General features: G+C 41.4%; 1 protein-coding gene across 1 annotated transcript in view; it reads right to left on the reverse strand.

The window, feature by feature from the left end:
* The window catches only part of DIAPH2 (diaphanous related formin 2), a 446,439-nt gene that overhangs the window by 121,237 nt on the left and 297,244 nt on the right, over nucleotides 1-27,958 (reverse strand). The window contains exon 26 of the mRNA XM_060249401.1: nucleotides 529-664. Coding sequence (XP_060105384.1) covers nucleotides 529-664 — 136 coding nt within the window. The remainder of the gene's footprint in view (nucleotides 1-528; nucleotides 665-27,958) is intronic.

The raw sequence follows: 27,958 nt of genomic DNA on the forward strand, positions 1-27,958 counted from the left end.
TTAGGAGCCTATTGATTCTTCCTCCCTCTCCTCCTTGCACCCTATCTCAAAGCATGCCCTCATGGGTAATATAGTGTCAGTCCAGCTAACAGGGAAATCTCAAGAAACACCTTTTTTTTTTATGGTGTCCCGCTGTTAGGATCACTGAAATTTCTAAAAAGTTACAGTTGAAATAACATCCATCTAAGAGGTACAGCCTCCAAGCTGCAGAACAAATATTTCAATTGCCACACTATTATATTTGCAAAATCATGATCAAAACAAAATGACCACAGCACTTAAAACTCACATACACACATTTCACTATATAGCAAATGAAAATAGCTCAATAACTCAGTCTCAAAATAGCTGACATAACAAATCCATGGCAGAAGGGGGGGAAGTATGGTGAAGATGCTGGAAAAGATACCTTGGGTTCTTCATATTTAACACAACAATTAAGCATTTTTACTGCTGACTGACATGGATCTTGACTGCGATGAATACATCTTGCATCCATCAATGCCTCTGCTACAAATGCTACCTTACCTTTATTCATGTCAATCAGTTGTTTCTTCTTCTGTTGCCGCTCCAGCCTCTCACGTTCTGCTTTTTCTTTGGCCAGTTTGGCTCTCTTAATCTTCTCCTCCATCTCTCTTCTCTTGTTGTTTTCCTTGAGTGCCTCCTGCAATAGGAATATGGAATGCAGAATGTATTAATTAGTTATGCACAGCAAATTGGGGAAATATTGTTTGTGTACAAACTTGGTTTGCATTTTAGCAGTCTGAAGAAAAATTCATTTCACTTTTGAAAGTGTCAGGTAACATTTTCTAACAAAACCCCCAAATAGTCTCCTGCTCTCTGTTTGACTGAAAATGTTCACACACAAAAATCAGCACAAAAGAGTAAATACCACTACTATAATTAGTAGTGTGTACTATAATTTAAAGTATGCTCAAAAATAATAAATTATGCTTTCAGCAGCTGAACTAGCCCTATAAAATACGGATATAATTACCAGTGAAGTTTAGAAATAAACTGTTGCCACTAAATCAACTGAAACTCAGTATTAATCAACAATGGCATGCCTCTGGAAAAGGTAAAAAAAGAATATGTATGGAGGATGCTATGATGGTGCCTTATATAGCCTCCTTCTATGGCACCTCCTAGATGATGCATGCAGCCACCTGGGCATGTCCATGCCCACTGGCTCCCTTGTTTGGGTATAGGAGAGGGAATTGAGTGGCATTCCCAACTCAACTAACTGTGAAACACCATAATAATATACTATGGCATGTTTCCAGAAGAAACAGAAATAATGTGTATCGATTTATATAAGCATTATAACTGCAGGTAACTGCAATTTTTTTTTAATATAACAGGGATTTGGAAAGTCCTTCAAAATAGGAGGTGCCCAATTAGCACCTGGTGAAAACAAAACTGAAATATTTGTTGTCTTTTCAAATGAAATGCTGTGATAACTGAACTTCTCCCTGTCTAGAATGTGTCTACTTACCCCAACTGAAAATATCACTTGAAAGCACCACTATTTTAGAAAAAAAACAAAAATACAAACACAAGGCCTCATCATTTGGAAACCTACTTGGCAATGAGGACCACCTTCTCTTCAACATCTTTCAAACATAAGGTCTCTCGCTGCCTCCCTTCCTCTTCACACAAACGGCATGCTAAAATATAAATTCTGGATTGTGCCAATTGTTAATTTCTTTCATTGCAACTTAATTAAAACACTAAGATAACTAGGCAGAAGGAATAAGAGTGACTTGGGGCCAGTGGCTTTTAATGGTTGACCATGCAGAGGAGATGCAGGCAGGTGAATCAGCTGAACCTGAATCGAGCCAAGAATGCTGTGTAAAATAGAACTGTTCAGGAGAGCATTTTTATAGAGAGAATGTATAATGGAATGGTTCAAATGGGAGGTTCTTTATAAAAAAGAACAGGATTATAGTCTATTCCAATGCTTATTCTGGGCTTTACTGTGCTCTTACTGAGAGAGCAGCTCCCTTGGAGAAAATGGCTGCTTTGAAGGGTGGACTGTATGGCATTGTACCATGCTGAGGCCCCTCCCTCCCCAAACCCCATCCTCTTCTGGATCCCACCCTCAAAGTCTCCAGGTATTTTTCAACACAGACCTGGCAACCCTACTTACTGAATTACCTTCTACTTTTGTAATTTCATTATATGCTTAATTTGCTATGTCACATCCGATACCTTCTGTTCTGCATGGCTTTTTCTAAGTCTTGTAATCCAAATCCTATTACATTATTGATTCGATATCTTATGTTGTCTGATTACATTGTTTTATAATGTGGGATCCACCTTGAAAGTCAGCTAGACTATAAATAAAGGCTGTCTATAAATAAACTAAGTAAATAAATAAACTAACTGTAGGAAGTATATATTTCCCCCATCTTGCATGAGTCCAGCTTCTTTTAATGAGTTGGCATAGAGCCTCAGACTGCTGCTGCTATGCTCAGTGCTTCCAGTGGTTCATTAGGAGCACTTTTCCTCATTCCATTTAGGGCAACTTCTGCAAATCCCTGACACCGAGAGACACTGGCCACCACACTCATTCATGCCTTTGCAAACTTAAGGCTAGATTTCCACGATTATTTGTGAAGGATCTCATTTAACATTTTTTGGAAATGATAACAGTGCTAGACATAGCAGTTGGCATGAAGGCTGAAAGTCACCATCCAGCCAAGACTTTTATGGCAGCTAACCATAAATGGACTAATCCAAAATGCAATAAATCATAATGGAAGTACAAAAGAACAAACAGAACAAATTAGACAGACAAGCTTCTTTAAGCACAGAGTCCTGTAATAATGCACCACAGATAGGACTACATCAGTCACTATTATCAATTGAAGTGGTCATGACCAAGATAAAACCTCTCCTAAAGATCTTAAAGCTTGAGGGTGGGGGTGGTCTTCTGGTTCTTTTAAAATGTATTTTTATAGTATGATTTTCAAATGTTTCATAATATATTCTCATTTTACTTTGACAGGAATTAAAACATAAAATTAATCATTCTAATGTGATAATAGGAAGATATGAACCAACTTTCCTTTCTCAGTAAACGTGCATGCACGAGTGTTAACAAATTTGGCAAGTAATACACACTGAAGGTAGTAAATAAGGCAGCAGGTATCTCTGACAGAACATTTCTGACATGGGTAACCCATGGTAACACAGCAGGGTTCTAACTCGTAAGTGTTACATGCTGGAAACAAGTCTAAAAATAAATAAAACAAACTTCCTCACACGGAGGGAAAAAAGCCTTCCATACCACAATTGTATAATTTACTCCAAGGAAGCTTATTCATTTTAGGCAGATTGCTGACTTCTTTCTGTGTGTGAGCGTGTGTGTTAAGTGCCATCAAGATGCTTTTGAAAGACCTCCAAAAAGTCCTATAGTTAACAGTCTTGCTCAGGTCTTGCAAATTTAGGGCTTTGGCTCCCTTTACTGAATCAATCCATCTCATGTTGGGTCTTCCTCTTATTCTTCTGCCTACAACTTTTCCTAGCGTTATTGTATTTTCCAGTGATGTTGTCTTCTCAATGTGACCAAAATACAATTGCCTCAGTTTAGTTATTTTAGCTTTTAGGGAGAGTTTAGAATTTATTGGATCTAGAACCAGCTTGTCTTTTCCAAAGTCCACAATATCCACAAAACTCTTTTCTAACACCACATTTCAAATAAATCAATTTTCTTCCCGTCGCTTTTCTTCACTGTCCAACTTTCACACCCATACATAGTAATGGGAAATACTATGGTATGAGTTTACCTTGATCTTGCTTGCCAAAGACACATCCTTATACTTCAGAATCTTTTCTAATTCCTTCATGTCTGATCTCTTCCAGTCTCAATGGCCTTCTGATTTCTTGGTTGTACTCTCCCTTCTGGTGGATGATGGAGCCAAGGAACAGAAAAACCTTCAACAATTTCCATTTCTTTATCATCAACCTTGAAGTTGTGTAATTCCACAGAAGTAATTACTTTTGTCTACTTGATGCTCATGCAATCCTGCTTTAGCACTTTAGCACTTTACCCTTATCAGGAGTCATTTCAAGTCTTCACTATATTGTCAGTAACATGGTATATCTGAATATCTCAAACTGTTAATGTTCTTTCCATCAATTTTCACTCCACCTTCATCAAAAACTAATCCAGCTTTCCTTATGATATGTTCTGCAAATAAACTGAAGATATAGGGAGATAAAATATACCCTTGTCTGCCAACTGGAAACCATTCTGTTTCCTATATTCTTTCCTGACTGTAGTCCGGAGTATAGGTTGTACATCTAAAAGTAGTACAGGTTGTGCATCAAAAATATTGGGCACACTCTTTTAAAACCAACCATAACTTTTCCTGATCCAAGGAACAGTTAAAAGTTTGATGAAATACAAGCTGATTTTCTTCTCTGGTATGCTCCACTAATCAATGTAAATTTGTAATATATCTCATGCCTCTGCCTTTTCTGAATCCAGCTTGAACATCCAGCATTTCTCATTCAATATATGGTAACAGTCTTTGCTATAAGATTCTGAGAATCGCTTTACTCATATGAGAAATTAATACAATGGTTAAATAGTTGCTGCAGTCTTTGACATCTCCTTCAGAAACAACTGGAATGTAGATTGTTTCCAGTTTGTTTGTCATTGTTTGTCATTGTTTTGTTTTCCATATTTATTGGTATATTCTTGTTAAGATTTTGATGCAATCCATTTCTGTGGCTTGGAATAGCAATACCGATATCCCATCTACTCCAGGTGATTTATTTCTCCCTATTGCTTTGAGTGCAGCTTTCACTGCATTTTCTAAAACTGCAGATTCTTCTTCAAAATATTCGTTTTTGGAAGAAATCTGTCATCCTTTCATTTCTTCTGTATAGTTCTTCACTGCATTGTTCCTACCTTTTCTTTATTTTGTCCTGTTCATGTATCAATTTCCCATCTCTCAATTTGCCAAACTAAACTTTTGGTTTCTTTTGATTTCTCAGACTTTCTGGAATAGACCTCTTATTGTTTATGTTTAGACAGTTTTAAGGAAGGGCAACAAGATGGCCTTTAACATAATGTGCTGTAATGAGACACAACATTTCTCATGGGACTTCTGAGAGCCATCCACATCATGGATAATCAATCCCTGGTATCAAGGCTAATCTTACTCAGCTGAGAATAGGATTGCCCTACTTTTTTCCTACTAAACTGTAATATGCAGAGTGGCCTAGCCTTCAAATTGTTGTTATTCTACAACTTTTCAAATGTTTCTTTTCCTCTACTCTTAGTGGCCAGCAATAATTTATCTGCCCTCTATCATACACTTTAAATGACAATACAGGTTGGGTACAGGGTCCCCACTCTGTCCCCTGTGTAACAGTCACATTGATTTGTAGGGTTCCTCAATTCCCACATGTGTCCCAATTTGGATTGTGACTGTGTGGTGTGGGGAGAATGGCCTGTGTACACTCGTGGGTTTCCCTAATGGGCCATAAATACCAAGGAGATAAGTGGGAGGGCTGCAGCCTCTTCTCCACATGTGCCACAATCATATTTTGAATCTGCCACCATACATGAGGGAACTGAGATGAACCCACAACTCACACACCTGAGTTGAAACCACAACTCACAGAAGACAGGATGGGAAGCCTGAACCCAACCCATGTACTCTGTGACATGTACATCAGGTGCTTTGGCTCTCTCCCCTCCTTGTACTCAGCCTCCCTGAACTGATCTTGCTTCTTCCTCAACTAGAAGCTACCCTTTTTTTCTGATTCTAGCTTTCAACTGAATAAAGAAGATGGAGCAGATAAATCAATTATAAGAAACAATCAATCCATTTTCTAGCTCATGTATGCTTAATAATTGGCAAAGTTAATATTAACAAGTACATGCACAGAAGCATACACCAGCCTGTTAGCTATCAGATAATTCCACATTTAACATACAATTAATACTGAACATTATTTACAGAGGTACTGTTTCTGCAGACTGGATAATTAAGTCAGTGAAACATAATAAGAGGGGAAAAGGAAAAGGAACAAGATCATTTGTAGCATCCAGAAGTACATTATAATAAGGCCAAGGAACAAGTGTGTCACTGAGGCAGACACAATTTGCTTAATATATTTATGAATAAAAAGTTGCCAATTGCACACAGTGAGCGGTAGATTTGTAAAGCATCTGAGGCTCATTTGGCACTAAATACATCTTGAATTTGCTGAAGTAGTAACACCAACTTAGAGGTCACTAAGCTCACTCAGCTCAACACTAGACCAATTACAGTCTTTCCCTCTGCGGCTCAAAACTATATTGCTGACACACATCAATCTGTTTTCTACCTGATATAATAATAAAATGGCACCAGGGCTGGGCCCTAGAGCCCGCAGCGTCCCAGGCAGCCTTGCCACCTACCCCCCCCCCCACTTTCCCTGCTGCCCCTTCGGGGTGGGGAGGGAGGGAAAGGAGGCCAGGAGAAGCAACGGTAAAGGGAGAAGAAGGCAGCCATGATTTGGGGTGGGGAGGAAGGGGAAGGAGGCCAGAAGAAGTGGTGGAAAGGGGGAAGAAGGCAGCCGCAATTTGGGGCGGGGAGGGAGGCCGGGAGAAGTGGCGGAAAGGGCAAAGAAGGCAGCCGTGATTTGGGGCAGGGAGGGAGGCCAGGAGAAGCAGTGGGAAGCGGGAAGAAGGCAGCTGCAATGTGGGGTGGGGAGAAGCAGTGGCAAAGGGAAGAAGCGATTCGGGGAGGGAGGGGAAGGAATTTTTTTTAAAGAAAGGGGTAGGGGTGCCTAATTTGGTACTCCTCCAGGGCTGGCACCCTAGGTAACTGCCTAGTGTGCCTAGTGGAAGAGTCGGCCCTGAATGGCACTCCAATTCTCCAAGCACTTCAGTGATGCTTCACAAGCTTTCAGATATCTCATGACACCAAAGAGCTAAAACAAAATGGGCCATGCAGTGCAGCAGGAAACATAGCATGCAGCTTTCAATCAATATCATTAATATATAACCAACGCAAATACATAAGTCTCCTTTCTGGATGGGTGGGTGTGGGGCCAGGGTGTCAGTAATTAGGGCAACCAGGCCTAGAGACATTTTCTTTGGCTCTAGAAGCCACTCCCAAAATTTAGGAAGCAAACTCATTTTTCAGCTGCCAGGGTTTTGTTTTACTGGCCAAATTATCTATCGTTTCCTCAAAACTTAATTCTAACCACTGTTTCTTATAATTTTCATTAAAGCTAGGACTGAACATAGGATATAAATACCTATGGAGGAACCTTGTCATTATAAGAAAAAGCTAACTTCTAAGTGTAGCCTGATGTTTCTGGTAATCCTATTACTGCTTTGAAAATCTTCATTTAACTCAATACTGGAGCAAGTATAGAAAACTGTTAAGAAATGAATTTACCCACCACCAGTGAATGGTGTGAAATTGCATTTATATATAAACAAACAATGGCAAAAAAAAACCTTCAACAAATAATGGCAAGAACTTTGTCAACATTTATTTGTTATACTACAAAACACTCTGATGCACAATGGTAAACTTTGAGCTGGATCCAGCCAAGTTTCTCATTCAGTCTTGACCCATACCCCCCATCACAGCCCTGGTCCTGAATGTCTTTTGCTAGTCCAGATCCCATGGCCCCTAACATAGCCTTTTTTTGATTGATAAAGAGGGATCCTTCCTTCTCCTACTTTTTTTTTTCCCAGTAGAAAGACTGGCCAAATCCAACCCTTTGTACTGCCACTAACAGTTGCAGAGAGATGCTACAATAAAATCATTGCTGAAATACTAGATTCCATTATGAAATTCGTAGGGGTTATGCTGACTTGGCATCTGGCATTTGTTGAGTTCTGCCATTCACACATACCTTCAAGGGTAACTTCTCTCTCACACACACGCACACACACACATCCACACGGATTTGCCTCTTCCACCTGTCTGAGCTGGAAAACTTATCCATGCAGGAAGTTCCCTCTGTGCAGTGAAGCCTGGTTAGGAGGCTCAACCAGTGCAACTGCTCTTGAGCCTTGTGAACTGCTGCAGCGCAAACAGCACAGTTGCCTGACATTTTAACCATTCAAGCTACTTTTACTCTGAGCTCTGCGAACTGATGTCAAGTCACTTTCTTTTTACCTAGTTACAACTACCTGTCTCAACAATCTTGTCATTTCACTTTTCCTTTTTGTAAGAACCTTTCGTTCCTTTTCATGAACGCTTCATGTCTTGGTAAATTTCCATCTCTCCAAACTGCTATAGGCTACCATTATGTAGGAAAGCACGCTTTGAAGCAAAATGGAGTGTTTGTGTGTGTGTGGGGGGGGGAATGCTGCAAGAACAGCTGGCCATGTCTGTTCATTTGTCAAAGAGGTTTTGGACTGACTCAATCCACACAACTCAGAAAGACTTATAGGCTTTTTTGTTTTTCGTGGGGGTTTTTTGCTGCTGCTGTAGCTGATCTGTCTATAGCCAGCCTGATACACGGCAGGAAAAAGAAAGGCCGTCTCCTAGAAGAATGGAGCACAATACAAGTGAAAACTATAAACTAGAAAGTAAAGCAATACAAATAATGTAAGCTATCTGACTGTTCAAATAAAATAAAACCTAGTACACACACGTCAAGCCTGCCCCCACTAGAGTTGCCAAGTCCAATTCAAGAAATATCTGGGGACTTTGGGGGTGGAGCCAGGAGACTTTGGGGGTGGAGCCAGGAGAAAGGTTGAGACAAGCACAATTGAATTCCAAAGGGAGTTCTGGCCATCATATTGAAAGGGACCGCGCACCTTTGAAATGCCTTCCTTCCATAGGAAATCATGGAGATTAGGGGCACCTTATTTGGGGGCTCATAGAATTGGACCCCCTGGTCCAATCTTTTTGAAACTTGGAGGGTACTTTGGCCCTAAATGCTATACTGAAAATCTGGTGCCTCTACCTCAAAACACAGCTCTCCCAGAGCCCCAGATACCCGTGGATCAATTCTCCATTATTCTCTATGGGAATAAATCTCCATAGGGAATAATGGGGTTACCAGCTGACATTTCCCTCCCCTCCCCCCGCTTTCTGATGACCCTAAAGTGGGAGGAGGGCCTCCAAACCGGGGGATCCTCTGCCCCCACCTGGGGGTTGGCAACCCTAGCCCCCACACATGTCTATCAGAAGCTATGGAATAGTAAACATAAATGCTAAGATGCCTTCAAGGACTTGGTCAATCTGTTCTGTAAAACAAGGATTTCCTCCCCCCTCCCCAATTAATTTGAATGGTATCTGAATTCAACTGTTGGAATCTCTCTTGATGAAAAGGCTATGAAGCCAAACTTAGAGGGGTTGAGGGCCAATGTTAGGATTCAGAATGTTCATATAAAACCAATAAAAATGCTAAGTTTTTACTTAAAAAGAAATCCGGAATATTCTTTATCTGCCTATTTCTGAGGGTAAGTAGCAATGAAGATGAATGGATTTTAGTGTGAATGTTTATTCTTTAAAAAAACTGGGCAATGTCAGACTCCAAAATAGGGCCTTCTGCAAACTGAAATGAATTGTACAGCGACTACACTCACTGCCTAAAAGACACAACAAACGGAGTATCTCTGAAATTGTTCCCAATGTTAGGATTCAGAATGTTCATATAAAACCAATAAAAATGCTAAGTTTTTACTTAAAAAGAAATCCGGAATATTCTTTATCTGCCTATTTCTGAGGGTAAGTAGCAATGAAGATGAATGGATTTTAGTGTGAATGTTTATTCTTTAAAAAAACTGGGCAATGTCAGACTCCAAAATAGGGCCTTCTGCAAACTGAAATGAATTGTACAGCGACTACACTCACTGCCTAAAAGACACAACAAACGGAGTATCTCTGAAATTTGTTGCTAATACAATTATTTCACAATGATGGACTGGAGTTCATGACCAGCACTCCTCTGAGAGGTTTAGCCAGACGTGGGAATTTTGAATGCTGATGTGTGTGCATGTGTATATAAATGCATTCAGTGGCCCTCCTGGCAGAAAAAAAAGAATAAGAACAGCAACAATTGCCTCTTAATAATAAGGTGGAATCTGTAGATATGCATTCATTCCATTAACGATAGTTGCATTGTGAAAGAAACCCAATTTATCATAAAACAAAACACAACAGAGGTATTATCTAAGAACTATGAATGCAGTATTTCACATCACAAGCAGCTCACAATTTCAGAAGGAAGTTAGGAAATGCTATACATGCCTGTATGGATCAGCTAAATTAAATAGTAAGAAGTAAGTCATAGACATTACCTCTCTTTGAAGTGCTATTGTTTGAACATGGTCTACAGCAGGTATTATTGAGATAATTATCTTGAGTTGAAGAGATTCAAATGGGAAAACTAGGGAAGAGTAGTGACCCCTCCCCAGAAAAATAGGATTAAAGTTGATTTGGACAGTCAAAAAGTACAGTCTGATGTTAGAAATCTACAGGATGTGTTTATAAAGTGTTTAAAACAGACTTTATGTTTCTGGGAGCTACAATTCCCCCCAGAATTACAGAACAGGTCTACAGTGCCCAGGTGGAGAATTCTGCTGTTTTCCCAAGGGAAACTAAGTTTCGAAATTGTTACCAAAGTTACCGAATTGCAACTAGTCCTGCAGGTAGAGTTGCCAGCCTCTAGATGGTAGCTGAAGATCTCTCACTACTACAACTGATCTCCAGGCAACAGGGAGCAGTTCACCCGCAGAAAATAGCCACTCTGGAAGATGGACTCAATGGAATTATACCCCTTGAAGTCTTTCCCTTTCCCAAACCCCATCCTCCTCAGGCTTCACACCCAAAATGCAGGCACATTGCCTTCCTATGCAGAGCAAGAGTATTTATGTGTGAAGGAGCAGAGGCAAAGGTGGGTGCATGTGTGTGCCCTCCTCCTTCACAAGATAAAGAAAGAGGAAAGAAGCTGATACAGCAGCTATAAGGGAGGGGGGGGAGATAAGAACAAGGCAGCAGTGGAATAGGGGTAGCTATTTTTAATTGTTTGGAAAGTGACTGGCCACTCCTAAGTGACCTTCAGCCCACCACTAGTTTAAAGCATTCTTTGACTGTCTACTTGAAGAGCCAAACTAGGCATTTAATTAGATGTACAGCTTTGGTCGAGAATAGTTATCATTTGTTTAGTTTCCTAGTCTCTCTCTGACACTGACAGACACACACACACCTAGTAAAAATAGTTTAAAAGTCTTATATACCACAGTTTAATAGTTCTAGAGGCGGCCTCTTAGAATACAAGAATAACAGAACAAAATGCAATGTACAATAAATAAACTAATAGTTAAATTCAGTGCTTCACCTACCAACCGCAATAAAACAAGAATGAGTGAAATTTAGCAAAATTAGAAGAGATCAAATTGATAAGATAGCCTCAAGGAGCAGTCAAAAGGTGGTATGGGGGGAAAAGCTAAAAAAAAAAAATTCTGAAAAATATATATTTAAATCTGATGTCCAAATTTAGGTAAACTATATAATTCTGTGAATGGAATAGCCCATGGGAGCCCAATCTCATCAGATCTCAGAAGCTAAGCAGGGTTGGCCTTTGTCCGTATTTGGATGGAAGTCCACCAAGGAAGTCCAGGGTTGCTAGATAAAGACAGGCAATGTCAAACCACCCTGGAATGTCTCTTGCCTTGATAACCCTATGGGGTCGCCATAAGTTGTCTGCAACTTAACAGCATTTTCCACCACTATATAATTATCTGGTACTACAAGACTAAACATTTTTGCACAGTGTCCCTTGTTCAGGGGCCGTTTTGTAGAAAAATAGGTGGTGGAGCTCATCCAGGGATTGTTAAGCAGCTGCACATACTATTCAATGGACAAGGAGGTGGAACTTTCAGAAAGAGGAGGTGGAACTCTCAGAAAGGTTCAGGAGCTGCGTTCCTGTGAGCTCCCACTGAATCTGAGGCCTGGTCTTGTTAAATCAAAGGTATGAAAAAGCCTTTTGATTACAATTAAGGAGATCATGGCAGAGACTGAAAACAGAATCAAAGAAGCTTTAGTTGTTTAAGTACAAACTAGCTGAAATGTCATTGCTTAGCTGAAAAAAAGATTGCTGGGAAACAGGTGAATTATCTGCTACAAAAAGGAGCCAGCTGAACAACAAGATTCTGGTACTTCTCCTATGTTCTGATTAAATTCCCAGAAGTGGATCTCTTGCATGCAGCTGACTTACAGCTTAGTTTCCCCAAGAAGGAAGTCAAAAATTAATGAGTTTCTCACATACGATACATCTTGAGGTTTGACAAACAGATCTTTACACACCAATGTAGTTGCAAAGAAAATCTCGGAGGTAAATTATTTTTAAAAATGAGAAGAAAGAGACTGACTTGAATGTGCAAATCTCCTTGGATATTAAAGATGCAGTTGGCTACAAAGCGGTCATGCACTGATAATGAAGACTGGCTGGGATCCCAAAGGTCCTCCTTTAAATTTGCCTAACTATTGTGGTGGTGGTGGTGGGGGAGTTATTTGAAGCAGTGAGGATGAAAAATATATTTCCCCATTCCAGCCCATTAGTAGGATGAGCTGCTGATTAATAGGAAGTTAAAATACAACATACAGCAGAAGGAGGATTTAAAATTTCTAACTAGTTTTTCCTCCTTCGACTAGAGGGAGGAAAATAGCAATCCCCTCCCCCCTTTATGTAATAGACTATTATATGACGTGCATGACATATTGGAGTGAATAACAAACTCAAATAATTTATTGTTCTGATGACAAGAAACAAACAAAACAAAACTATGCAAACCGGTATCCAAAGCAGAAGGCAGCATGCTTTCTAGTAGGTGGGTGTGAAATCAGTGAAAGACCATGCCTGCGCTTCAGGGGCGGGTGAGGGAACAGCTACGTGGCTTATGCAGACACATCATGTTTGACATGGAACTTCTGAGAGATGTCATAAAGGATTACGATTCCTGGCAAGCCAGGCTGTTGTGGGGGGGAATGAGTTCTGCTAACTGACATATCATCATTATAGAAACAACAAGCTGGCAGAGCAATGTGGCAAAAGTCTTCAATACATGAGCTAAACAGAGGCTTTTAAAAAATCTAGCAATGCCATGTCCTCAAAGTTTGTACACTTCTTCTGTAAGTCATATAGCAGAACACCACAAGCTGCCTTGAGCCTGCCTGTAGGATAGGGTGGGATATGAATAGAAAAAAAAATAAATTAAATTAAAATAGATTGGGGGTCTCCAACCTTTCTGAGCCTTCATGCATCTTTGCAAGCTTGAAAAGGAGTGGTGAGCATCATCCCAAAATGGTTGCCACCAGAGGTAGAGGCAAATACAAAATGGCTGCTGCAGGAAGTGCAGCAATACCTTCCTCATTGCCTTGCATAGGCGTGGAAAGAAAGGAAGGAAAGTCAAGGCGGAGGGAGTCTGGGGATTAAAATGAAACAAGGAGAAGTCTGAGAGTGGTATGGGCCATACACTGACTAAGGGAAGTCTGGGTGCTTACTGGTCCTCTTCATCCTAGCACCGTTGTAGTTGCTATTGTATGCAAAACCCTTTCATTGTACAAGGGGTTGGACAAGATGACTCTAGAGGTCCCTTCCAATTCTGTGATTCTATGAATGAAGCAAAAAAAAAAAAAAGACCTGCCTTATAATGGCCCCACCCACTTTCTGAAAAGCTTGTTCAGCAGTACTGGTGGGTGCCACACTACGGAACCCTAGACTAGATTATTAACTGAAAAAGATCCCAAACAGACAATATTCATTGTAAAACAATGTTATAAGTTAAATTTATGTACTAAACACAGAAGCTACAACAAAAGTAGAGAATCAGACAGAGCACTTGAGATTCTTAGAAATTAATGGTTGTAGTAACTTCCCACTAAATGTAACATTTGCTGAGTAAAAACTATTCCAGAAATTTTAGATGATTCATTATAACAATTTTGATGGAATATCACTTAACAGGTAGTTTAGTTTGCTGTTATTCAATATTATTTATTTAAAATAATGGTGGTAGCAACGACAAAAAAAGCTCTCTCTAGGAGTTATCATTCATGCCAACATCATGCCAGATCAACAGCTCATATGGATGAAAGGATTAGTATTCCATGTTTATCAGCTTCTTTTTAAAACTTAGCCCAAAGACACATAATGATCAAAAGTAACAGCTATCATCCTCTCTGGTGACTTCAACACAGATGCTTCAGAGACAACTTCTGTAGCATCTTTAGAAAGACCTGTCTGCAGCTTCAAATACATTGCATGGAACACATAAGTTTTATCCAGCAATGTATACCAGTACCCGATGTTCCACATGAGTCTATTCAGGACATAAAATGGTAACCAGAGAAATTACTCGAATCCTCATGTGATGTGATGTGAAAAAGAAACTTTCCTGCAGTGAAACTGAAAGAGACTCAAGAGAAAACAGAACAGAAAGTATAATATTGATACAAATTAATTACAGCAATGTTTGTTCAAAATACCAGTGAATTATCAGGACACCAATGCTATTCATAAGATACATTTGAGACATGTGTGGTTATTATATTATGTGTTTTTGAATAAATCCAAAACTAATTTTCTCAAGCACACAAACCAGTTTTTACCATATGGGGCCCATTAAGAGAAAAGACGTCATGTTTAAATGGCTGGGAAAATGCTATCTTATGGTGGCTTGGCCTCATCAAAAGTGCATGCAACTATGAGGCTTTGAGTGTCAATTACAATAGTATAATGATTTGAGACACAACTCCTAGAAACTTCTACTCAGGCTCTTGTGCTGAAATGAATGGAAATTGTGCAGCCTATATTCTTAGTCAGCTCCTGAACTACACACACAAAATTCCTGCATGTTCTGTACCAACTTTGTATTGTTCCCAGGGACCATGAAATACTAGTCATTGATTTTTTTTAAAAAAACCCTGTATTTGTTTGTCCAACTGAACAGAATGATACACCTCAAAAGAAAGGGAAAAAAATAGCTGCAGCACTTCATAGCAGCACTTCATAGTCGCTTGACAGTCTTTAAGCTACTGGACGTGGTGAGCAACTGTCCAATTCAAGTACTCTCCATGTGGTTTTGGTGTTCCTGGACAATGGAAACTCTCCTTCTGGCTCTTCGCGGCTGATAAAATTAGCATGCATACCAGGAATTCCTTGTCAATAAGTATGGATTCCTACCACACAACAACATGACTGATTCACTACACTAGCAGTGGTCCATTGACTCTAATAACTTTTACATTCCTGAGGAATGTTTCCTGTCCTACAATACAATTATGCTCTTCCTATTGTGTGTGTGTGTATACAAATACCACTTTCATGACTGTGAAGGGGCAAGGGAATCACACTATGCAAACAGAGGGATCATGCTGTCTTCCATTTATCTTTGGATGCCATCTATGCTGATTTTTTTTTAAAAAAAGATGCTGCTGTCCTCCTGATTCTTTTTTTTGTTTGTTTTGAGAACTGCCACTGAAGAAATTTTTAAATTAATTTTGGCAACCAAGAAAAGCTTTACAAACAAAGGATTTAGGAAGCTTTAAAAATTGGATTGTTAGCTTTGTTGTTGCTGTTGTTTTTCAGTCATAAAGGAAATATTTCTGAACTGATATCCCCAATGGGTCAATTTGATGAGTCTCACAACTTTGATCATTCTATTTTTATCTTTATCATATATGCCTACTTCCCCTAGACTGGTAACCTTCCTGTCGTGTCAGTTCTCTGAAACTTTCAATCCTCTGTTATTGAGTATAAATTAAAATCTGATGCATCAAAATGGTTTGGACCAATCTAATAACTGCTTTCAACTGTCTTTATAAACTTCATACATTCATGCATCAATCAAGACCACCTGGCACTGCCTTAAAGTTTGCCATCTCATCTAAAACAAGTATCAATATGCAAATGTCCCAAGCTGAGAAGATGGAAACGCAAAGGCAAGTGGATTCAGTGCTGTATACCCAAGCCATAAATGCAGACACACAGCTTAATGGGTGAACGTCTGCGCTTGTTTGTTTTTACTTAAATATTTCCTTCTACGTTTGTTCAATAAATGTCTCCTCACTTATTAAAGGCTTTGTGTGGGAAGTAAGGCATAGTTCTCTCCTGTTCTCTTCTCTTCAACAACACCTATGAAAACCTGTGATGAAGGTAAAAAAATGAGGAACCAACCATATGGCATACCCATGTGGAACTGGTATTTCAAAAATACTTCCATTAAAAGGTCTCTCTCTGTCCTTGATTATACTGCTGTCTCCAATTTATACTCCTTCTCAAGACCATTATGTTTAACAAAACATTTCCAGAAGCTAAAACTCACTTTGTCTAATCACTGCCTATTCTATAGTTCAATTGTTCAGACCTTTATTGGCATAAGAGCAATAATGATTCACAATCAAAAGTACGTACAAAGGCCTGAAATATAATAAGAACAATACATAAACAATCAATTGAAATAGCAGCCAATAATACCAATTAAAAGTAGACACCCAGCAAATAAAATACAGTAGTATGCCTAGATTTAATTTTATAGGCTTCTACTAAGAAGTTTGCAACACATGTAGTAATGTGGGGATTAACGTCTTCTAAAAGGTAGGATAGAATTTTCCTTTTAGTAAATACATTGTGTTGGAGATATTCAGCTAAAAATTGTCTATGTTGTGAGGCCAGGAGAGGACATTCTAAAATAATAAGGGATATAGAATCAAGGACTCCTAATTCACATGGGCATAATCTATTTTGGAGAGGTATCTGTCTAAACCTACCATAGAGAACTGTTGATGGGAAGGCATTTAAACGTGCCAAAGTAAAAGTCCGACAATGGAATGGGGAGTCTGAAGTAAAAAAAATAATGGGGTATCTTCCCATGTCTTTGGGGTATACCTAGATTGGCTGCAGAGCAAACAGGGGGATGTGAAGGGAACACTTTTTGGTATTCGTGATCCATAAGCCTTAGTCGGATTGTTCTTAAGATATATAATTTGTCACATAAGAAAAGAGCGTCCACCTCAATACCAAGTTTTTGTAGTTGTGGGCAAATGTAGAAGCCAAGTAATGCTATGCCTGTCTTTCATCAGGTAGCATAATAAACTTCCTGAATCCGTTCTGAAATCAATTTTTAACCAGAACTTAAAAACCATAATCCAGGCTCTGGTTTCTAGAAGGTGTAAACCTAGCTCTGCACAAATGGATGAGTAGGGGACACATTTGGGAGCACCTAAAATCTGACAGCAGAACGATTGCACATTCTCCACGCAGGGACTAAAGGCTCCAATCCACAAAGGTATTCCATATAGCAATTGAGGGACAATTTTCACATCTGTAAATTTTCAGAGTTGCTGGAATGAACTGGTTATCTCCTAAGAAACAGAACTTTTTAATTTGCGCCAGAGAACATCTTACTAGGCTTATAGCTCTATTATGATGCGTTGGCCATCTAAGGTTGTAGTTAAAGGTAATTCCAAAATACTTTGTAAGCCTTCACCTGTTCAATTTCTTCTGTACCAATGCACCATTTACATAGGTGCCAGCTCTTTGAAAAAAACAGGATGTTTCCTGGATGTTTCCGTTCTGATCGATAAGAGTAAATAGGTTTGCCAGTGGAATGGCCCACCTGTCCACATACTTCTTAAAGAGTTCAGCTGGAATCCCATCTAAACCAGGGGCCTTGCCAGTCTTCAATTCAGAGATTAGATCAATTATTTCCTTGGGACTCACAGGAGGCCTATTCTTTAGCTTTTCTTCACTCACTTTACTTACACAGGGCAGCCCTTCTATGCTGACTGCTATGCCTGGGAATACCTGTATCAACAACTCAGAACTCCTGTGTATTGCAGAAGGATGCTAGGGGTGTACACCTAGATAGCTAGGGTGTTCAGCTTGACAGTTTTGTGTGGTGCAGAATGCCTATATAAGTAGTGCTGCTACATATAGATCAAAGGACTGTAGGTGTTGATGCAGCATTTAAGGAGCAGAGATACCAATCCCTCGGAGAACTATAAAAATAGTAGTGTGGGCATCCTGTGATGCAGCATGGAGATTTTAAAAAGCAGGGGACCCACATGTGAGGGGGGTATTTCCTTTGCCCCTCCTCTACTATTGCTTTTTTCCCTCCTCTCACTGGAAGCCATTATAGCTCTCCTCCCCCTCCCCCACTTCCTTCCCACCACTGGGCAACCTATCAGCCCTCTTTCCCACATCTAGCTTTCCCTTCTTCCCTCCACCTGACAGCCTCTCCCTGGGAACACACTGGCCACACTGCATGGCCCCAGTTGCTGGGCCCTGTTGCATGGTGGGAAACCTACAAGGATTTGTGGTGGGTACCTTTCTCTCTAATCTTCCCCCCACAACACACAATTTCATCTTTCCCTTCTCCTGACAGCCTCCTTTTCTCTGTTTCCCTGCTTTAGTCTCTCTTTCCCACCCACCAACCATCTACAGCTATATTTTATTATTTTACTTCATATATACCCCACCTTTGTCTACAATGGGGAAACAAAGCAACTTACATCATTCTCCCCTCCTGCATTTTATCCTCACACCAGCTTTGTGAGGTATGTTAAACTGAGAATTATGACTGGCCTAGAGTTACAATGTGAACTTCCACAGAAAATCAGAGATTTGAACTTGGGTATCTCAGACCCTAATCTGAAACTTTACCCACTACACCACAATGGCTATAATGGGATAGTTGCTGTTGAGCAGTTGCAAGCTGAGGGGCCTGGCTGAGTCATGCATGTCACATGGCAGCAAGTCAACCAGTGGCTGCTGCTGGATCCTGCCCTGATAAGTCCTCCATCCAAGGCCAAAATATCACTGGAAAGGGCCCTGTTCCCACTCCCTGACTTTTACTAACAAAAGCCAAGGGTTGAATGTTATGGTAGTCTAGCAATGGTCACTAAGGACATCTGTTTCTTGAAGCTATAGGAAACACTTCTATCGCTTTGGAGAGTTTTAATCCCCCAATGTATTTTTTAAGATTTCAGAATTCTCTGCAACCTGGTGCATTTCTCAGATTTGTAGAAAAATCACTTGTGTATGTTCTTGGCTCCAGTCTATGGAAAGAAAAAGGAGGAAGAGTCTCGATGGCTTACAATCACATTCCCTCCCTCTCCCAACTGGCACCTTGTGAGTTAGGTGGGGCTGAGAGAGTTCTGAGACAATTGTGAATGGCCCAAGGTTACACAGTGGACTTCATGTGGAGGAGTGGGGAATCAAATCTGGTTATTCAGATTAGAGTCTGCCACACTACACCACATTGGCATCCATAGAGGAGGGGGGGAATGTTGATAATTAGAAATATTGATTAGATAATTAGAAATACTGAACTTAGGCAGATCATGGGAAGAAGGGCAGGAAAGACAGGTTGATTACCTGTAACTGTAGATCTTCGAGGGGTCATCTGTGCATTCACACTCAAGGGATATAGCGCCTGCGCCGATCCCCCGAATTGGTACCTAAAAAGCCCGGGATTTTTCATGCCCAGCACCAATGGGCATGCCCAGGCATCCCAGTATGCATGCTCACAGGAGCCAGCACGAGGATCCTGCCAGTTCCTTCTTGACCGCTGGAAGCCCCTAACATAGGGAGACCATCAGCAGTGGGGAAGGAGGGCAGGTAGTGTGAATGCACAGATGACCACTCGAAGATCTACAGTTACAGGTAAGCAACCTGTCTATCTTCTTCGTGGTCTTTGTGCTTCACACTCATGGGAGATTAGCAAGCCAGACCTACCTGGAGGTGGGAAGACGGTCAACCAGAAGAAACAGCTTGCAGCACCGCAGCTCCCATATGAGTCCTCTGCTGGGCATGCACATCCAGAGCATAATGCTTCATGAAAGCATGAGGAGAGGACCAAGTGGCAGCCTTACAAACATCCGTCAAGGAGACACCCTTCAGGAACGCCACCAACGTCGCCATCGCAGTAGTAGAGTGTCCACGAATGGGTCCAGGCAACGACTTCTTCACCAACAAGTAGCACAGTTTAATAGTCAAAGTAAGGCACCTTGAAAGCCGCTGAGACGAAATTCTTGAACGCAGCCGAGGAGCAGCATAAGAAACAAAAAGATGCTCATCCTGTTGAAAACTCTTAGAACGATTCAAATAAATAACGCACGCTTGACATCCAAAACGTGCCACTGACGTTCCTCATCCGAGGAAGGGGTAGGATAAAATGTGGGTAACCAAACCTCCAACTTAAGGTGAAATTGGAAAACTACCTTAGGAAGAAACGAAACATCAGGAACCAACGACACTCCAGACTCACGAAAAACGAAATAAGGGTGGTCACAACGCATCGCCATGAGCTCCCCTACACGGTGTACTGACGTGATTGCCACAAAAAATGCAGTCTTCCAGGATAGAAGCTATAGGGAACAGGTTGCCATTGGTTCAAAGGGACGCCGAGTCAACCTGTCCAACACTAACGGCAGATCCCACAACTGTGGAGGTGATGTAGATGGAGGTGATGCAATCTGACCAATCCCTTCATGAATTGCTTTGAATGAAGGTGAGCAAACACTGAATGCCCCTCAACAGGATCATGGTATGATGATATTGCTAATAAATAAACTTTAACAGAAGCAAAGGAAAGTCCAGCGTCCACCAAGGACAACAGAAAGTCAATAATCACCGGTAGGCCCACCCGCTGGGGTGAGACTGAAGGATCAGCCAAAAACCAAAGAAATTTCCTCCATTTCCTGAGATAGGAAACACAGGTAGATAACTTTCTACTATTTAGGAAGACGTGCTGGACTCTGCTTGAGAATTCACAGGGTCGATGAGCCATGCCGTCAGCTTCAGATGAGATACGTTGTGATGAAACACCTGCCCCTCCTGAGCTGAAAGAAGATCCGGTTCTGCCGGGAACTGATAAAAGACTCCCTTCGCTAGACGAAGCAAAAACGGAAACCAGTTCTGCCGAGGCCACCACGGCATGATTAGTATGCACCTCGGCTTTTCCTTCATTATTTTGTTGACCACTTTTGTCAGCAACAGAGGAGGCGAAAATAGATACAGAAACCAACCCATCCATGGGAACATTAGACCGTCTCCCAAGGATGCTGGATCTGTTCCTCCCCTGGTGCAGAACAGAGGACACTTCCGATTCAGGGCTGTAGCAAAGACGTCCACCTGAGGGTACCCCCAAAGCTGGAACACAGGTTGAAGGAAGCACCACTGCATCTCCCACTCATGTGGAGACACTGCTCCTCTGCTCAACGAATCTGCCTGGAGATTGAGTATTCCTGGAAGATGTGCAGCCTTCACATAGATGCTGTGCACCAGACACTCCTGCCACAGTTCTATTGATAATGCACAGAGACGTTGGGAAACTCTCCCTCCCTGCCTGTTGACATAACAAAGGGCTGTAGTATTGTCCGTCAACAGGGCCACAGCCTTCCACGCCACCAAGAGATGGAAGGACTGAAGGGCAAAGTGAATTGCCAACAGTTCAAGATAGTTTATGTGGCACCGAGTCAGCTGTGGAGGCCACAAACCCCCCCCCCCCACACACAGAGTATCCATATGAGCACCCTAGCCCCATAAAGACACATCTGTGGTGATCGTGACTGTCGTTATAGGCAGATGGAAGGGAGCTCCCTGACAGATGTTGTCTTTGGATTTCCACCATTCCAGGGCCCAAAGGATCGAGGATGGAAGCATGAACCTCTTTCGAGGCGAGTTTCGTAATGGCCGAAACTTTCTGAGGAACTGAAGTTGAAGGCCTTTCATGTGTAGTTTTGCGAAAAGAAGCACACTGGTAGTCACCACCATCAACCCCAGCATCTGCTGCAGCTGCTGCGCTGTAGCCCATTTCCAGCTTTGCAAAAGATGAATGAGGGCGATGATGTCCGACGTTCTTTGCTGAGGCAGAAAAGCACAATGAAGTGTTGTGTCCAGCAAGGCCCCGATAAACTGAACAGTCCTTGATGGTATCAGATGGGACTTCTTCATGTTGACCTGCAGATCTAAGGTATGAAGAAGACGAAGGGTGGTTGCAATGTGGCCGGATAGACGTCCTTAAGAATCCGCCACAAAAAGCCAGTTGTCTATATATGGAAAAACGACTATGCCTTGCAGCCGAAGATGTGCAGCTATCACACTCATCATCTTGGTAAACACCCGTGGTGCAGTACACAGGCCAAATGGAAGGGCTTTGAACTGGAAATGGTTGGAGCCTACCACAAACCTGAGGAAACGCCTGTAAGCCAAATGGATACTGACATGGAAGTAGGCATCTTTCAGATCCAGGATTGCCATCCAATCCCCTTGGTTGATGAGGGGAAGGATTGTTTGCAATGTAGACATCCTGAATTTCTGGTACCCGATAAACTTGTTCACATTTCGAAGATCCATAATTGGTCTCAATCCCCCATCCCATTTGGAGACCAGGAAATAACGAGAATAGAATCCCCCCGTCCTGGCCTCTGCAGGGACTGGTTCTATGGCTTGTTTCTGCAAGAGGTTGCAAACTTCCTCCAACGGGGGGGGGAGATGTGGAGATCACCACCGACTGAGTCAGAACCTGAACAAAATCTATCTTGTATCCTTCTGCTATGACGGAAAGAGCCCACCACTTCCGACCGCTGATCCCATTCTGGAAAGTCATATGGAGGGTACCACTGGTATGGCGATGGGTACGAATATCCATAGGAACAAGTCCACTGACGTTGATCCCACAATGGAGGTGGCGGGAAGCGTCGAACCACAGCAGTTGGCTCAAGCTCTCTTTGTCCCATAGTCGGCGGAAGTGGTGCCAAGGGTTCGTTCAGTGCCGAAGCCTCAACGTCCGCTACCGAACCACTGTCGCTCTGATGACGCGACCCCGACCTGGATGAATGGATGCACTGAGTCAGGTCTATCTCCTGCTCAGACCCCAACAGATGGATCAGCTGCGAGCCTCTGCTTCTCGACACTGAAGGACTCTGTGGATGTGGAGACGCCAGAATCTTCCAGGGTGGAGCAGCTTGAGCTGACATCGACTCCAACAAAGCATCCTGAGAAGGAGTGCAGGAAAGTCTGTTCTTCTGCTTCTCCTTCAATTTAGACTTCTTCGGGAGGGATGATTGGGTCCCCGAATCGTCCCAACGTTTCTTGGCCAGAATTACCACTAACCCTTCAAAGGGTCGTTTTGTGAGTCGGCCTCGCTCAGTCGGCATGCTTGCCTGCACCAGCGATGATGGATCGGCCAATGTAGCTGTCGGGTCCTGGGTAGCTTCCCCCATCGATACCGATGGGCCCGTTGCCATTTTCAGCAGACAAAGAGCTGACTCTACAAATGCTGCCGATAGCCTTGCCGCCCGGTTTTTGCAGGTTTGTTTCGAGAAACTCGAGCAATGCGGGCACAAGTCAACTTGGTGTCTCTTGCCCAGACGCAATAAGCAGAGGGAGTGACTTTCAGGGGGTGCAATCTTGCTACCACACTTGAGGCAACGTTTAAGAAACCCCCAACGCCTTTCCATAGGCACCGGAACCCACACAGAAAAGCTTCTGAGGGAATGGGGGGGAAATAAAGCCCCAAAGGGCAAAGTCCAACACAAACCCTTTTTTCCCCCAACAACAACAACTAACTATAACAAGAACTACTAACTAGGAAAACAACAAATGGGCGAATAACGGAAAAAATCCAAAGGATTACCAGGCACCAACCGGACGAGTCAAAAAGAGATCCTATCAATGCAGCGGTCAAAAAGGAACTGGTGAGATCCTCACGCTGGCTCCAGTGAGCATGTGTACTGGGACACCCGCGCATGCCCACTGGTGCCGAGCGCGAAAAATCCCGGGCTTTTTAGGAACCAATTTGGGGGATCGACGCAGGCACTATATCCCATGAGTGTGAAGCACAGAGACCACGAAGAAGATGTGTTACATCAGTGCTTAGTTCCCATGGCCATTTCTTACATGTCCAGAGAAATGCTGATCACTACTTTGGGGTCAGGCAGCAATTTTTATCCAAGCCAGTTCGGCCAGACATCCTGGAGATTTTTTGCCATCTTCTGGGCACAGAACAGGGTGTCCGTTGACTCCTTTCTTGATGCCCAAATGTTTTTAGAAACTGGGTGGGGCCAGGTAGGGCTTTTCTCCAGCAAGGTTTCAGATTGGCCACTGTGGATTTGATTGGCGCTGCAGATTTTTTAGAAAGTCGTTTTGGCAGCAGCTGTCAACACAGCACAAGGCTCTTGACTGTATGATTGAAAGTAAGCTGTGGCTGCCATTTTATGACTGCACTCACCACACTGTGTCAGAATTCCAGAGATGCCCACAGGCTCAAAAAGGTCAAGGACCTCTACTCTAAGCTGTCACAATGGGTAGGTTAGAGAGACCCAGTATGCATATATTTGTGAACTGCACATCCATCCATCCTCACCGTTGTTACAGTGCTTAGAATGCTGTTGATAACGCTGCACTGCTTTTATCTCAGATAAGTGCAAAGTTGGTTACAGAAAGGATTATGGCTTTTTAAAAGAGGGTTTTGATCAATGGTTCCCTCTAAGTTGAGTTAGCGTGAGCTAGCTCATAGTTTTTTAGCCTCCAGTTCACACATTTTTGTCTTAGCTCAGGAAAAATCATCCCAAGAGCAAGCAAATTTATGTAGTACCTCACAACTTTAATAGCAGCAGCTCATAAAGTAGCATTTTGCCCACAAGACTCCACATCTTAGAGGGGGTATTGGTTTTGATCTATTTGTCTTTTATCAGGTTCATATCTGACAATAATAAGCTGATAGTATTTTATCCAACATAAAGTGAGAGCAAGCACGAAATACTTTAAACTTAAAGACTATTGTCCAAATCTTCTGCTACTAATACTGAGCATAGTTGGTGTCCACATCCACCCATTTTATCAGGGCTCACATAGAATTATTACGTATGTCCTCTTGAAATGAAATTAAGGGTTGCACAGCAGAAACCTTTGGAAATGCCCTTAGTATATTTTCCACCAAAGCTGTAAATTGTCCATAAATATTCCAAACCTTCTCCACAGGGGGTCAGAGTAGCCACCACAACATGTTCTGTTTTAATGTGGAATGGTGATTTTGCTCTGAGAGTATGTTCATACTTGTCCTTCACAAAAGGACGAGGCAAAGAAATTCACATTCAAGACATATGAAGTGGGCAACACTATGCAGAGAACAAGGCCATGACATCTGCAGAAACAAACCAATGATATAGGAGATTCCCCACAGAAGAGAAGTGATTTTAGGAATAACAACGAGAGCTTTCAGAGAACTCCAAGGAGAATGCAGTGAGATAAACAAAAGAAGGTGCATACCATAAGGTCAATACAAAATTCTACAATTAGATTGCTACACTATGAAGTAGAGAATCCATGAATTAGTATTTTGTGATGTCGCATTATAACTCAAACAATCCTGCTGTACTGAATTGGGTTAAAAAAACCCCATAAACATGTTACAATTCTATTCTTCAGTTGCACAAAGTGCCCAACTTTATCCCTGCACAACAACCCTAAAGCAAATCCTCCATATGTCGACTGACTTGCAGTCAATGTCTGTTGCTGACATAAAACAGCAGCCCAGTTTTTGAACATGTTTCACAGAAGCCCATCTGTCTGTACTGCCATGGATAAAGTAGATATTTCTGCTTAAATGTTTACTGAATGCCGAACTTTGGGGTGCAAAGTGGCTTTTTGTTTCTTAATCACATTCTACTGAAACACAGGATGATAAATCTGGTCAAGAAAAGTAAAAATAACAATGAAATATTTTCTGATTGGATGTATTTGACTTACTGCAGTAACACAAATGACACCATGTTCTTGAAGAACAGTGTCCTTTTTCAACATATGCGTCACCACCTGAGCACAACTCAGGGCACCAGCCTGTGGTAATAAAATCTGAGTAAGATACATAATTAGCTATTTGGTGCTTAGCTGAGAAATGGATATGAGAAACAGCAATTTAAAGACAAGACTGCAAAACAACAAGAAGGGGGAGAAGCAAGAAAACAAACAAGTCAGGTTCAGAGAAGAGTGTGCCCTTTTCCAAAGCAGTAAGTCTTTCGGTCCTGAAGGAAGGAAGCCAGTTTGATGGTATACTAATCAATACCTGTAGTAGCTTACAAAGCAACTGGAAAAGGTCAAAGCCTCTACCATCCACACAGCTTTCTTTGTAACGTCCTTTTTTCTTGATGCTTACAGATAATGTGATAATAACTTATTTATAGGGAACATTTTGCTGGAAAATCATATGTGAAGAGGACCTGCAAGACCCAAAGGAATTTTTCTCATTTTGAAGTCACTGATAATGCTTTGATCAAAGAAACAGAAGTTAGTTTTTCTTCTAACTTGATTGTTCAGGATATATATGTTAAAAGAAACAAACTATAAGCCGCTTCATTCATCATAATAACTTTTGAAAACCTGGAACATTCCGCTGGGAAAGAAGTCAGATTTTTTTTCTTGATGCTTACAGATAACATGATAATAACCTTAATTTTATTGATTTACATTATTTATAGTCTGCCTTTCTCGCTTGGATTTAAGGTGGATTATAACACCAGTGAATCCATACAACTGACGGGATGAGACATTCAATAAACGATCCAATTGAAATTAGAGTTGTAGAACCAATCAGAACTTTAAAAACAGAACTAAGACAAAGCTTAAGTATTAACACGTGTGGAAGAAGCAGGACAGAAGATGATAGGGCAATAAGCCTGCTCACCATCATCACGATGATGCAAAAATTACATAGTAGGATCCTAGGTTCAGCAAGCTATACATAATCGTATAGACCACAGATCCTAATAATTTATCCAAGTAACTTTGTGAAACAGGTGTGAATCTGTTGCCTGAATAGAAAAGTCCTTTTTTTATAATTCAGTTCCGCATATTTTGCAGAAAGCCAGGAGAGTGAGAGCCTTCCTGACCTTCTCAGGCACACCGTTCCATAATGTGGGGGCCATAATGGAGGAGGCCCATAGAGACAGCTGTTAATTTTGCCCTTTCGCAGGTTATAAATGGATCTCATACCAGTCATCTGGACCAATGCCTAGAGAACATCAAGCTAAAGTTACTACCTGGTTAATAACTACAAAAAAGTTGAACCTGAAGGCCTACTTGTGTAATTGAGGGCACAATTGGTGGAGAAAGTGTAATGAACGCCTGATCTGGCTCAGAGACTGTTAATTCTCACCAAAAATGGACAAAATATTGATTAGGGTTTGTAGAATCTTTCGGGATCAAGTGCCGTGTTCTACTGGAGAAAGTTTTCCTTCCAGACGTTTCGTTCTCAGCTGCGGAGAACATCCTCAGTGGCGTTGCAGCTGGAGCAGGCGCTCAGACCTTCTTGGCTGCTGTGCATTGATCACTCAATAAATGATCACACAGCAGCCAAGAAGGTCTGAGCGCCTGCTCTGGCTGCAACGCCACTGAGGATGTTCTCCGCAGCTGAGAACGAAACGTCTGGAAGGAAAACTTTCTCCAGTAGAACACGGCATTTGATCCCGAAAGATTCTACAAACCCTAATGATGTTACCAGCCGTGAAAACCTGAAATCTTTGATAAAATATTGATTCTATCGTGTTCTTCCACTTTAGTTCATTCTAGTAAAAACAAAAAGAAATTCAATAAAACATAAAAGTTTCACATCATCACTCTAGTGGTGTTACTTTTCCAGCAGATAAACAGTTCAAACAGATGGTGATACTTAGGAACTTTTAGATATGTGAAATGATACAGTTCCCACTTCTCAATTCTTATTTTAGCTGCAATAATAATGCATTCTGTTATTACCTTACTGCAATGACACCTTCTAATTTCCTGGTATCTAAATCAATACATATAGGTACAAGAATTCTGTTGCGCCTTCCCTCCATTTATAAGGTGATTCTTTCACTATTTTTTTCATGCCGTTTTTATATATTATCAAAAAGGTAAAACATAATTATTAGGGTTACATTCTCCAAGAGATTTCTGAACCTACACCAAGGAATAATAAAACATTCAATATCCT

The sequence above is a fragment of the Heteronotia binoei genome, chromosome 11, assembly GCF_032191835.1.
Source record: "Heteronotia binoei isolate CCM8104 ecotype False Entrance Well chromosome 11, APGP_CSIRO_Hbin_v1, whole genome shotgun sequence".
Lineage (NCBI taxonomy): Eukaryota > Metazoa > Chordata > Lepidosauria > Squamata > Gekkonidae > Heteronotia > Heteronotia binoei.